This window comes from Chiloscyllium plagiosum, chromosome 1 (genome assembly GCF_004010195.1).
Source record: "Chiloscyllium plagiosum isolate BGI_BamShark_2017 chromosome 1, ASM401019v2, whole genome shotgun sequence".
Classification (NCBI taxonomy): domain Eukaryota; kingdom Metazoa; phylum Chordata; class Chondrichthyes; order Orectolobiformes; family Hemiscylliidae; genus Chiloscyllium; species Chiloscyllium plagiosum.
The window spans coordinates 60,080,351-60,094,132 of record NC_057710.1 but is presented as its reverse complement, the minus strand read 5'-3'; the positions used below and the strand labels follow the sequence as shown (position 1 = coordinate 60,094,132).

The 13,782-nt window shown below is 40.3% G+C and overlaps 1 protein-coding gene across 1 annotated transcript in view; it reads left to right on the top strand.

The window, feature by feature from the left end:
* ube2r2 (ubiquitin-conjugating enzyme E2R 2) overlaps positions 1-13,782 on the top strand; it is a 159,251-nt gene that overhangs the window by 92,081 nt on the left and 53,388 nt on the right. The window contains exon 2 of the mRNA XM_043687701.1: positions 12,299-12,385. Within this exon, the coding sequence (XP_043543636.1) occupies positions 12,299-12,385 (87 nt within the window). The remainder of the gene's footprint in view (positions 1-12,298; positions 12,386-13,782) is intronic.

The following is a 13,782-nucleotide window of genomic DNA, read 5'->3' as shown; positions in this document are numbered from 1 at the left end:
TTGGGGTTCGAGCTTGTGTGTTTGTGGGATTAAAGCCCCTGTGAGGAGTAAAGTGAGAAAGGCATTTAAATCCCCGAGTGGCGAAATTTGAGGCTCTGTGAGTCTTTGTACCGGGGGAAGAGAGTGGCTTGGGTTGTGGTGCCATGTGGTCCGCTGCGAGGTCTTTCTCTTTTCTTAAGTGTAATTTCAGTGAGAGGATGCAAAAAAGAGAAAGCATTGAAATTAAGGTTGTACTAATACTTCGTTTGAAAAAGGAAAGTTTCAATGTAAATTGTGCCATGTTGAAAGTTTGATGTTTAAAAATTTTGGCTTGTTAAAATAAGGTTCAGAAAATCCTTCAGTAACTGTTTTGCCTTGTTTGAATCAGCATTTCAATTCAATGTGTTTTTTGGACTGTGTTGTCGGGCAGATTTTGTTTCTCATGGAAATTGTACATTTTTAAAATTAACAAACTTGTTACCTTAAAGTAAACCGAGTGCCTTAGCCCTGATTTGTTTGAAATTCAACAATACCCCCTGTTGAAAAAACAACAGTTGGGTCAGTGGTCCTGCTTTAGCCAGATGAGAATTTTGTATTACAATGTCTTTGCTGTGTTTTTAATGCAGAATGTTCACAAAAAGAAGAGTGCATTTTTAGTTTGATGTTTTGTTAAGATTTTCTAGAGAATATTAGAACTTGAGATTGAGCTGCTGAAATTCTGTTAATTATTGTTAAGACATCATTGGCCACCTTCATATTGCAAATTCAAGCAATGTTGATCTCTACCAAAGTTGCCACTGTAATTCCAATTGTTTTATTTGAGAAGTTTCATTTGGAGAACATATTTTAAAATATTCAGCATTTGTTTCCCAAGAATGTTTGAGATTTAAATCTGAACTGAAACTAATTGTTTAAGCACATGAAACATTTTGGTGTTTTCTTGCTGTTCTGAGAATGCTGAAATAGGCAGACACAGTTTAGTATAGTTAAATGTGTGACTGTCTTCGTACTGATAAGCACTTGGGCAAGGAAGGGATGAGAGAGGAAATGCAAAGATACTTTTAGCAGTTAACATCTTCTTCAGAGTTTCTCCATTCACAGGTAAAGCATGCCTTTGGGCCACCACCCACCTTTCCACAACCTAATCCAATCAGCTCCCCAGTCGTAAGCATGAAAAGTGAAGAGGTCAGTACGCTTTTTGTCAGTGGCCTTCCTCTGGACCTTAAACTACGTGAGCTTTACCTTGCCTTTCAATCATTTAAGAGATGTGAAAGTTCACTGATCAAGCCAACATCACAGCAGCCAGTTGGCTTTGTTATATTTAACAGCAGAGCAGGAGCAGATGCAGCAAAGAATGCTGCGTTCACCTATCCAGCTGCAGCTGGATGCGCTGATATCCTCCATCCAAAGCATTTCCAGAAGGATGGAAGTCTTGTCGGTTTTGTGAAGTGTTTGACTGCCCTTATCTAAGAAATCAGGTTTCTCAGTGGAGTGATGCAGAAGGATAGACTGAAATTTGGTTTTAGAAAACTGGTTTGTTCCCACACGACTTGGAGGGAGTGGTCACTAAGGACTGTGGATTTAAGACATTTACTGGTGAATTTTTTTTCCACTTGGGAAGATTCTTCAAATTCTAATTACTGAAACAGGCTAGTAATTTTTGTTGTTATAATCATTGAATGCTGTGTGTCAGTAACTTGTTTAGCCACTGGCTGTCAAAGAGTCTTGTGAAAACTGGTAGTGCCATCTCCGTGGTTATCATGAAATGATAAAAGAAGGGAATGAATGTGTATGGGGTATAAGTAGGTCGGGAAAGAGTTAAGTTCTGAGTTTTGTGAAACAAGAGGTTCAGCTAAGCATGACTAAGATCAGAGAAGAACTTAAGAGTTAACAATGGGTTCCTGGAGGCAAGGGTAATGGGTTAACAAGGTGGAAACGTATTCAGTATGTAGAGGTATTTAATAAGATGAGGTAGCATCCATTGTGTAATGTCAAAAGTATTCATCATATGAAGCCAGTTAGCAAGGCTAAGAACATTCATTTGTGTAACAGCAGATGGCTTAATCTTTACTGTTGATGCCCGTTGATTGTAACAGTCACCCAGTTAATAAGTATGTTGCCTTATGTGGATGCTCCTTCCTGTAAAATGACTATATAGTTCATTGAGAAACTGCTGTTTCAGAGAAGACAGTGAACTCATGTCTCTGTGCACGTGGGCAATCGTTCGCTCTCCCTCCAGGGCCCAGAATAAAGATGGAGGTAAAACTATACTGTGTCTCTGAGCGTTTTGCTTCGATTGAGCTAGGGAAAGGATGACAGTGACATATTATCCTCTTTTCTTTCTGAAGTCAATGATCAGTTCTTAAATTTTGCCAACATTGAGAGAGGAGTTGGCCTCATTGCACCACATCACAAAGCTCTCTATCTCCTTCTGTATTCTGACTCATTGTTATTTGATATCCAACCGCCATGATGGTGTCATCAGCAAACTTGCAGATGGCGTTCATTCGGAATTGGGTGTATAGGAAGTACAGTAATGGGCTGAGAAAGCATCCCTGTGGGTGGTCCAGTCTTGTGTTATTGTGGAAGAAGTGCAGTTCCCTGTCTTCACTGATTGCCATCTTTGGTCAGACTGCTAAGGATCCATTAGTAGAGGATGGAGCTGAGACCTACGTCACGGAAGTTTGAGATGTCTGGAGGGGGTAACGGTGTTGATGGCAGAACTGTAGTCAATGATTAGGAGTTTGACAAAGGTGTCTTTGTTGTCCAGATGTTCCAGGGATTAGTGCAGGGCTAGGGATATGGCATCAGCTGTGGACCTGTTACAAAAGTATGCAAATTGCAGGGGATTGAAGCAGGCCTGGAGATTAGAGTTGGTGTGGACCATGACCAGCCTGTCTAAGCTCATGATTATGGAGGTCAGAACCACTGGACAGTAGTCATTAAAGCATGTTACATGAGCTTTCTTAGGTATTGGGATGATGATGATCTTCTCGAAGCAGGTGAAGACTTTGGCTTGTAGGAAGGAGAGGATGAAGATGTTGGTGAACACCTCCGCCAGTTGGTCCGCACAGGATCTGAGTGCTCGGCTGAGGATTCTGTCTGGGCCCATCGCTTCCCTTGGCTTTTCTGACCCCTAGGAAGACCAATCTGACATCTGCAGTGGGGCTGTTGAGGCAGGTGATGACTTGCTGCTGGCATTCTCTTTGAACGAAGCATAGAAAGCAGTAGGGAGAGACGTGTCTTTGTCTGCTATCTTGTATCCCATAATGTTGTTCAGGTGTTGCCACAGGCATTGGGAGTCTGTATGGTTGGTTTGGGCCACTAACCTGGTCTTGTACTGCTTCTTGCTATCCCTGATGGCTTTGCAGAGGTCATATTTTCTGTGTAGGTCCGGGTTGTCTGACTTTGCTCAACAAATCTATTGAAATTTTGAGGGATGTAAATCATAGAAAAGGGAACTTGTGGATGTGTTTTATTTTGATTTTCAGAAGGTTTTTGGTAAGGACCCACATGTGAAATTAACATGTAAAATTTGAAGTGCATGGGTATTAGGGATAGTGTATTGATGTGGGTAGAGAACTGCTGGCAGACAGGAAACAGTAGGAATAAATGGGTCATTTTGAGTGGAAGCCAGCAATCAGTGGTGGACTAGAGGGTTCAGTGTTTGGACCACAGCAGTTCATAATTTTACATTTGTAAATTAGAATAGGGAGCTAAATGTAATATCTCCAAGAATGCAGATGTGAGAAAGCTGATTGAGATGTGAACTGTGGGGAGGATGCAGAGATTCTTCAATTTGGATGAGTTAAGTCAGTGAACAAATGCATGGCAGATGAAGTGTCATGTGGATGAGTGTGAGGGTTTTCACTTGTAGCAATAAAAAGGAATGGTGATTGATTGGGAAAGGGGGAGGTGCAATGATGCCTGGGTATCCTTGTACACCAATTGCTACAAGGGTGCAGGTGCAGCAGGCAGAGAAGAAGGCAAATGGTATGTTGCCCTTTATCATAGGTTTTGAGTACAGGAGTTCGGATGTCTTGCTGCATTGTTTCGGGCCTTGGTGAAAACAGCTGGAATATTGAATGCAATTTGTCTCCTTACCTGAGGACAGATGTTCTGCCTATAGAAGGAGCATGACGAATGTTTACCAGACTAGATTGGTTAGGACTATATTCAGGGATTCATCATATTCCTGATGAAGGGCTCTGGCCTGAAAAACGTTGATTTTTTTTTTCCCTCCTGCTCCTCAGATGCAGCCTGACCTGTTCTTTTCCAGCAATACACTCTCAACCAGGACTATATTCACTTGATTTCAAGAGAATAAGACAGAATCTCAGAGAAACCTATACAATTTTTACCAGGACTTGACATGGTAAATGCAGGAAAGATGTTCCCAGTGACTGGGGTGACTCCCCCGCCCCCACCAAACCATGGTCAAGGTCTAAGGATACAGGGTGGGCCATTTGGCAGAGATAAGAAATTTCTTCACTGAGTGGTGAGCCTGTGGAATTCTCTGCCCTAGAAAGCCATTGAAGCCAAAATATTGAATGTTTTGAAGAAGCAGTTAGATATTGTCCTTGTAGCGAAAAGGATCAAAGGGTATGGGAAAAAAGTGGGAACAGGGTAAGATTATTTGAATCATTGAATAGGTACAAATGGCTAAATAGCCTACTCCTGTTCTTATTTTCTGTGTTTCTCAAATGAGATAATCATTGGAAATTCACATCAAAACATAATCAAGTTTATTTCTGCCATTTTGCTTTTGCTCAAAGTACTTGAAAGTAAGTAGCTGAATCTTTATAATCTCATAATATCATTTTCATTAGGTCTTTAATTCTCTTTTTCATTCTCACACTTTTGTCTTTTTCTCTGTACATTTCCTTTTCCGTGGACAAGAAAAATAGACTAACCCGAGCTTGAATCACCTGACTGTGCTTTTCCATTTTTTCTTTTCTGAATACGATGTGAACCTCTTACTGACAGTAGTTATTTATGGTTCCAAAATTTTAGTTTGAAAATCAAATGCTGGAGATCAGAGTCAAGAGTGTGGTGCTGGAAAAGCACAGCTGGTCAGGCAGCATCCGAAGAGCAGGAGAATCAACATTTCAGGCATAAGCCCTTATCGTGCTCCTCGGATGCTGCCTGATGTGCTGTGCTTTTCCAGCACTACACTCTGAACTTTGCTGGCTGGGTGAGCAATTATTGCTGATCCCTAAATGCCCTGGAGAATGTGGTGAGCTGCCACCTTGAACCACTGGGGTCCATTTGTTGAACATCAACCCATAATAACATTAGGGAGGAAGTTTCAGGATTTTGATTGAACATCACTGAAGATATTGCAATGTAGTTTTCTGTCAGGATTGAGTGTGGCTTGGAGAGAAACTTGCAGATGATAGTGTTTATGTGTATCTGCTGCCTTTGCCCCTCTAGGTGGCAGAGGTCATGCATTTGGAAGGTTTTGATTAGGGAACATTAATGTATTTCTGCAGTGCATCTTTGGAGTTGAGGGAATGCATGTTTGTGAATGTGATGCCTGTCAAGTGGGCCTCTTAGGTTGTTGGACCTGCAAGTGAGGTGTATTCCACTCCTGATATGTGCCTTTTAGATGCTGGGCAGGTTTTAAGGAGTCGCATGATGAGTGTTCCCAGCTACTGTCCTATCTTGTAACCGTGATATTTTTATGGCTAGCCTAGTTTAGTTACTGGTCAATAGTAAACCCCAGGATGATCATGATCGGGATTTTGTTGATGGTAAAGTAATTGAATGTCAAGGGGTAATGGTTAGATCCTCTGTTGCAGATGGTCATTTAATGGCTGCTGTTGGTCAGTGAGTGTATTTCAAAAGTTTTACTTTTACAATTTTGCCCAAACAAAAGTTTAATGCTTCCATTATAACTTGGAAGAGGATGAAATATGAATCATTGTAGACTTGCTTACTGACTCAGTAGATGAGCCATGCAAGCATGAAAGCTTTAAGTTTCTCTTCCAATTTCTTTAGTTACTGATCACCACTGGACAAGCAACGTATTTTAGGTTGTGGCTCTTTGGCTCTGGGTTAGAAAATTGATTGAGGAGAAAGTGAGGTCTGCAGATGCTGGAGATCAGAGCTGGAAATGTGTTGCTGGAAAAGCTCAGCAGGTCAGGCAGCATCCAGGGAACAGGAGAATCGACGTTTCGGGCATAAGCCCTTCCTGAAGAAGGGCTTATGCCCGAAACGTCGATTCTCCTGTTCCCTGGATGCTGCCTGACCTGCGCTTTTCCAGCAACACATTTCCAGCTTAGAAAATTGATTATCTATCACGATTGCCCTTCTTGTTTGCTAATCACAATTGGGGAGGTGCATGTGGACAGCATCATGTTAGCTGGCAATGCTCTCATGTTCGTTATCAGAATTCGCTTGTCTGACTGTTACTCAGTTTTGTTTTAATATGTACATATGAAGGTCAGGGGGAAAAAAAAGGAACTAATGGTTGCCTTGCGTGTGAATTGATGACCAATCTGCCTCAAGTCCATCAACAAACCTTCACCCAGCTGTTCACGTCAGCATTTATCCAGGATCCAAGGTTGTCATTATGCAGTTTGTCTTGATGCTGGCTGTGATTTTAATAGCCTGACAGCTTGCTTTGCTGTATGAAAATGCAGTTTCTGTTGCTAGGCAGTACTATCAATTAGTTGTCAGGTCATATTTAGCACTGCCCTTGATTGGTGAAAGTTGCTCTCAAGTAGAGATGGCTCGCAATAAAGGTGGTGAGTCCCCAAGTGGTTGAAATGATAAATTTTACAAGTTTTATTGGAAAGTTGTTTTAATTGGATAGCACTAAATGGGATAAACAGGATCTTTTGAGCATAATTGGTATGTTCATGTCACTTTGACAGAGAACTGGTGATGTCCAACAAAAAAATTGATCCCCTCTTTGTTATTCTTTAGTTATAAGTTTGCTTTCTAACCATCTTTTCATAATTGAATAGGTTTTCTTCAACAAATGATTTCTTAAATTGCTTTCTCAGGTATATTGTGTGATATCCCACAATATTCAGAATGTAGAAATTACAATGAAGATCATTATTCCCTTTTGAGAGTGCACTGCATGATGTGACTGAGTCAAAAGGACCAAAATGATTAGAAATCTGATCTGTACTCTGTAGCTCATAACTAAGCTACCTAGCCTGCGCATCCCTGGGCAATATGGGGCAATTTTACCATGGCCAATTCACCTAACTTGCATAATGATCTTTGGACGATAGTCATATTTTTTATTTTTTAAGGTAAGGAAATTAGTGAAGAATTTTTCTACATCGCTGTTTACTGAGCTCTTGGTAGGACAGTGTTTTTTTTAAAACCCACTTTAACCTTGCTGTCATATTGATTTTAATATTTATGGTAATCTGTGAGCTATTGTCCAGCAGAAAATGATTGTAAAATCTGCCAGACTCAGCAAATTTGGGTCTGCCACTTTTGTTAGGTTCTTTTTCTTGAGAACGTTACACACTTGATTCAACTGCAGATGCTGACTTCTATGAACAACCAAAATTTTATTAAGCAAGTACAAGTTGTGGAGAAACTCTTAACATTCTTCGCCATGCTTGAGAAGCGCGTTGAGGGGTTTCTCTGAACAAAGGAAACAGTTCTTCCTTTACTCTCAATTTTTACATCACAGTCAGTAATGCTCACACGACAACCCCCAGTCACTCCTTCACAGTCACATGCCACTCAAGACAATGCAGTGACCTAATCATCTCCAGAAACAATATAATGTAAATCATTCCTCAATGGTCAAATCTGTTGCAAATCATTTTTTAACTACAGGAACTAGTCAAAATTCCAACTGTACTGTTCTTATTGATTTTGAATAGGATGTTGATGCAGTTATATATTATCTCTGAATAATAGGAGATGGCCATGTAAATGGATCTGAATGGCAAAGGATGGGAATGTAAGTTCACTTGCATTCTACCTGTAGAACAGAGGCTTCCTACCCTAGCCTCAGGACAGCCAATTTCCTGCAGTCGGCAGAGCAAATTAACTCTTTAATATTATACTTTCATGTGATGTGGCCGACTGTGTAACATTATATGCACCCTTGATGCCTTCTGGAATGGCTCATGAAACCGTTGAGTTTGTTCAAAGCAGTTGCAATTTCGACACTAAGTCCCAACATCACAGCTCAGATGGTAGTAAATGAAGCCTTACTAGCATGGCCCAGATGTTGAAAATGAACCAAGTAATCCTCATATATGTGATGGGAGCTGACTGAATTTCCACCCCCTGCTCCCGGCAGTCATGATAGCTGCTGTGATCAAATATTACTTTGGTTATTGATATCTTTACAAGGAGCATGTTTTTGTTCTATTGTGGATGTGAATAAGCAACACCAGTATTTATTGCTTGTCCCCAGTTGTCTTCGAGAGCTTTTTGGTAAGACGCTACCTCAAAACACACGTGGCACTGTCAGGGAGGGAGTTCTCAGTAACAGTAGGTGAATGGCAGTATTGTTCCAAGTTCAGGTAATGATAGATTTGGAATGGAACTTTACAGGTCACGTTGCTATGATTCTGCTGTTCTACAAGATGCTAAGAGGTAGCCAGTGTGAAAGTTACAGTAGAGTGTACCTGTGGGAAGTTGCTGCAGTTTATCTTCGATGTGGAGCATTCTTCAGCAACTGAGAGACAGTGGATGGCACACTAGTTGATTGGGCTCCTTTTGTCTTGGATGCTTTTTGAGCTGCTTGAGTATTGTTGGACCCACATTCATCCATGGAAGTATTTGGCTGGTGGCTGACATACAAGAGCAACACGAGCACTTAAGGAAACATACCTGAGTATGAGTCATCACTCTAGACAGGGGAGACATTTGAGGATAAAACTAATAGAATGTAGTTATAAATACTTGCAATATAAAGTCAGTAAAGTACGCAAGGACATAATTCAATTGCACATTTTGAGTACTCTTGTGACAGACTGAGTTGAAGCTGTGAAAAGGCCAATTTGTTAGTGTGCCCATTTAGAATAGGTCAGCTGACATTTCTCTCAGCTGCACTGGAAAAGTGTGATTAGAACAAGCTATCTCTGTCAGGCAGTGGCACTTGCTGAAACTAATCTATCAGCGTAGAAGTATTTTCCAGTGCTGTAGAACCACTTAAGTCTTTCTCTGCAACAGACCTGTACTGTAAGAGCGCCTTGTGTTGTAAATAAACTTGTGAAGGCACGGTAATTGTAGAAGATTTTTGCCAACTGTAATTTATCCTTTAATGACCATGGAAGTTTAAGAACTGATTTGATGCAATATCTTTATTCAAAACTTCTTTCTACAAGTTTATCGAATCTAGTCAGAATTGTAAACTTTTGAGAAAGGGAACTCTTAAGTGGATGATTTGTACTCACCTGATTTTATCTGTCCAATCAATTGTATCCAGAAAATCCACGGTCATTGATTCACATTGCAAACTGTTTTCTCCAACCACAGATTCCATATTTTTGACAACTGTCTGATGCTGAACCAGACTAGTCGCACTCTGTATCTTTTTTGATTTTGGAATGTATTTTTGACAATTATGGCAACCACCTACTTCCATTTCCATAACACCACCTGATTCTGCCCTTTTCAACTTAGGGTCAGCTTTATTCCTGATGAAGGGCTTTTGCCCAAAATGTCGATTTTACTGCTCCTTGGATGCTGCCTGAACTGCTGTGCTCTTCCAGCACCACTAATCCAGAATCATCCATATACTAACCTACCCATGACCTATTCAACTGTGCTCTGCGACCTACATTTGCTCCTAAATAAACAATGTTTTGACTTTAAATTTTTTGTCTTGTTTTAAGTTCCTCTATGATCTCACCCTTCCAAAGTTCTGTAATTTAATCCAGTTGCATAAGCCTCTGGACATCTGTGCTATCCTAATTCTGGCCTTTTGAGCATCATTGATTTTAATTGGCCCATCATTATCGAGTGTGTTGTTGGTTTTAAGCTTTAGCATTTCCTCTTCACTTCTTTACTTTTCTTTGCTCACTTAAGATGCTGTTTAAAATGCTTGACCATTTAGTAAGGTATCTTTTATGCCCTTCTGTAGGCTTATGTAAAATGTCTCGCAGACCTGTAAGTTCTCAGGTTTGACTCCATGCTGGAATTGCTGTATGTGAATATCCTTGAGTTCAGAATTAATGGTACTCAAATAAGTTAGCAAAGCTCAACTTCTAATTGCTAATCCTGGATACTTTCTCACAACTTCAAATATGACATTTTGCCTTTGAACAAAAATCAAATGTTCACTGCCTTAATCACGCTTTTTGGCAAAAAAAAATCACAAACTCCAACAATCTTCATCTAGTTTCTCTTCACACTTTCTCAATGTGTTTTGAAGACTGTGAGGTCTCAGTGCTGAGAATCGCGACTGTGTGTGTAATTACATTTTGGTGCTGATCCCATAACCTGCTATTCATCACTGTAGATATTCAGAATACCTCCAACAATGTGTTAATAGTTGCTTCATTCCAAGCATGACTTCCCCATTTAGCTAATCATAATGTTGAGCTGATTGGCCAATTTAGAGTACTGACTATCAGTCCTGTGTTTAAACTGTTCAGGGGAAGTAATTTGCATCCTGACCAGAGTTTCCACTTGACCATTACCAACGCTGTCCTCAATCTTGGGGCCCCTGAAATATTTGAACTGCAAACCCAGTAATGGTTTTCACTGTTTGGAAACCTTGCTAGAAGCTGCAATGATAAAATGTAGGCAATTTTGTAAACTCATCAATTAGTAATATGTATCTACACTGATTTGAAATGCTGCTTCTATCTATTCGAAGTCCAAGAGACCAGATATGTCATCTGGTCAGTGAAATCAAAAGAAGGACCAATTGGCTGAGATTACATGTCATCCCCTATAACTATCAAATAATTTAAAAGATAAATGGATAGAATACTGTTTCAGTTCAAATGTAATTAAATATCAGCGCAATTACCAATAGCTTCGTCTTACCGTACACACACAATTTGTTATTTTATAACCGTTTCCAATTTTCCTGACCATTTTGACCTGTTTGCAAACTAAACCACTAATAAAACTGGGCTCCCAAGATCAAGTACCTACCTTTTAAGTAAGGAACGTATGGGAATATTTCTGTTTACCTACTATGTTTCTCCCCGATATCTTGAAAATTTTAATCAAATCACTCCTTTATTACCAAGTGCCTGAGAATGCAAATCATTTTGTGCAATATCTCCTTGTAATTTAATGTTTGGAGCTAAGAACATAGAGCAATACAGCACAGAACAGGCCCTTCGGCCCACGATGTTGTGCCGAACATTTGTCCTAGCTTAAGCACCCATCCATGTACCTATCCAATTGCCCCTTAAAGCTCACCAAAGATTCTGACTCTACCACTACCACAGGCAGCGCATTCCATGCCCCCACCACTCATTATTGGCCAGTTAACCTTCATATCTCATTTTTCCTCTGCGTATTTCCTTCTTAGTAATCCTCTGTTGCTCTTTAAAAGCTTCCCAGTCCTCAGTTTTCCTAATTATCTTTGCTATGTTCTCCCTTTTCTCTTTTAACTTTATATGTTTCTTAACTTCCCTCGTCAGCCACGGCCGCCCATGCCTCCTCCTGGGATCTTTCTTCCTTTTAGGAACCTTCTTACATGCTCTATCCACCTGAGTGGCAACTTTCAAAGACCTATGAACATAGACCTCAAGATCCCTCTGCTCCCCCACCTTACTAAGAACCCTACCGTTAACCCTGTATTCCGCATTCTTATTTGTCCTTCCAAAATGGACAACCTCACACTTGACAGGGTTGAACTCCATCTGCCACTCCTCAGCCCAGCTCTGCATCATATCTAAGTCCTTTTGCAGCCGACAACAGCTCTCCTCACTATCCACAACTCCACCAAACTTCGTATCATCTGCAAATTTACTGACCCACCCTTCGACTCCCTCTTCCAAGCTCAGGTATTAATCTGGTCAATTTATGATGCACTCCCTCCGGAGCTCTAATTCTCTGTTTACCCCATCTCATCTACCTTAAAAGGCCAAGTAACATCAAAAGAAATGGTTCCTGATTTAAGAGAGCTTCAGAGGAGTATTGTTAGACCATTGGCAGTTTTCTCACCTCCTTCCTTTAAATGGAAACTATCTGATACTTGGAGATTTGTCACTCTTCAGTGACATAATTTTCTTTATTTTGAATATATTGCTTATGTCTATCAAGTTGTGATTTAATTTTATCTCAAACCTTGGTTCTCTGCTGAGTTAATGTACTCTAGCTAGTTTAAAAGGAGTATATTTTGACCTTGTCTTTTATTTTTTCTTAGGCTCATCTGAAATTCCCAATAGATTATCCATATTCTCCACCTACCTTCAGATTTCTGACAAAAATGTGGCACCCAAATATTTATGAGGTAAGTTTTTATAAAGTTATAAATTGATGTTTCTTGAATTTTTAAATGTGTATTTGAAATGACCAGAAGCTGATGGCTTTGTTTAAAATTTGCCATTTTTAAAAGAAAATGTATTTCGTTGTTTCGTTCAGTTATCACCAGGGCTGCTGTTTCTCTCAGCAAAATGCTGCCTATGCTTAAACTTGAATAAAAAGAAAGAAATTGATTGAAATACTTCAAGTCTGGCAGTATCTGTGCAAAGAGAAACAGAATTAATGTTTCAGATCATTAGCTTGAGAACCTGCTATTCATTGGCAGAGAGATAGAGGTTTAATTACAGAAATTACAAAAAGTATTAATGGATAGAAATAATTAAAAGGGCTGATGGCCTTTATTTCATGGCTGGAATCCAAAAAACTGGAAGTTTGTTAACTGCTGTGCAGAACTCTGTTTAGATCCCATCTGAAATTCTGATCCCTCTGGTAGAATATATCAGCCCTAGAAGGGAGTGCAACACATTGACCAGTGTGATACAATGGTTGAAATTGTTAAATGTATGAGACCATGTTGCTGAGGTTACCATGAAGATCCCATGCCCTCAACCTCTTCCCTTGCCTGAGGTGTGGTGACCCCCGAGGTTAAACCATCACCAGTCATCTCTCTCTAATTGGAGAGCAGCCCTGTGGTCCCCTAGAACTATGGTGACTTTATAAGGAGCCCCAGCAGCTGCAGTCAAAGGGAATTGGGAAGAATAAATCATCGAAGTTCCTCAGTGTAATGTCCTGTGCCCACCCATCTTCAACTGCTTCCATCCACCATGTAGTCAGAAGTGGGAATGTTCACAGTTCTGTTGGTGATTGCATGCAATCCACCACTCCTCAGGTACTTAAACAGAAGATATCCATTTGCACCATATATCTCAAGGCAGAAATCTAACCATTGCCTCTTGACATTCAATGGAATCATTATCGCTGAATCCCATCTATCAACATCTGGTGGTTGCCATTGACCAGTGACTAAATTGGATGATCCACATGAATACTGTGGCTACAAAAGTAGGAAAAAAAGGAGAAAAGCTCGCAAATCTGCAGTATTCTTCTCCAGTCTGCCCAATTAGTGTATCGTCTACATGTCATAAGATGGGAATCCTCTGGATGAATGCCGTTCCAATGACACAAGCTTGACACCATCTTGGGCACACCACTTGAATGATACATTTAACATAACTTTCAATATTCACTCCTTTCAACAAAATAAAACCAAGAACTGCATGTCATCATAGAGTCATAGAGATGTACTGCATGGAAACAGACCCTTCGGTCCAACCCATCCATGCCGACCAGATATCCCAACCCAATCTAGTCCAACCTGCCAGCTCCTGGCCCATATCCCTCCAAACCCTTCCTATTCATATACCC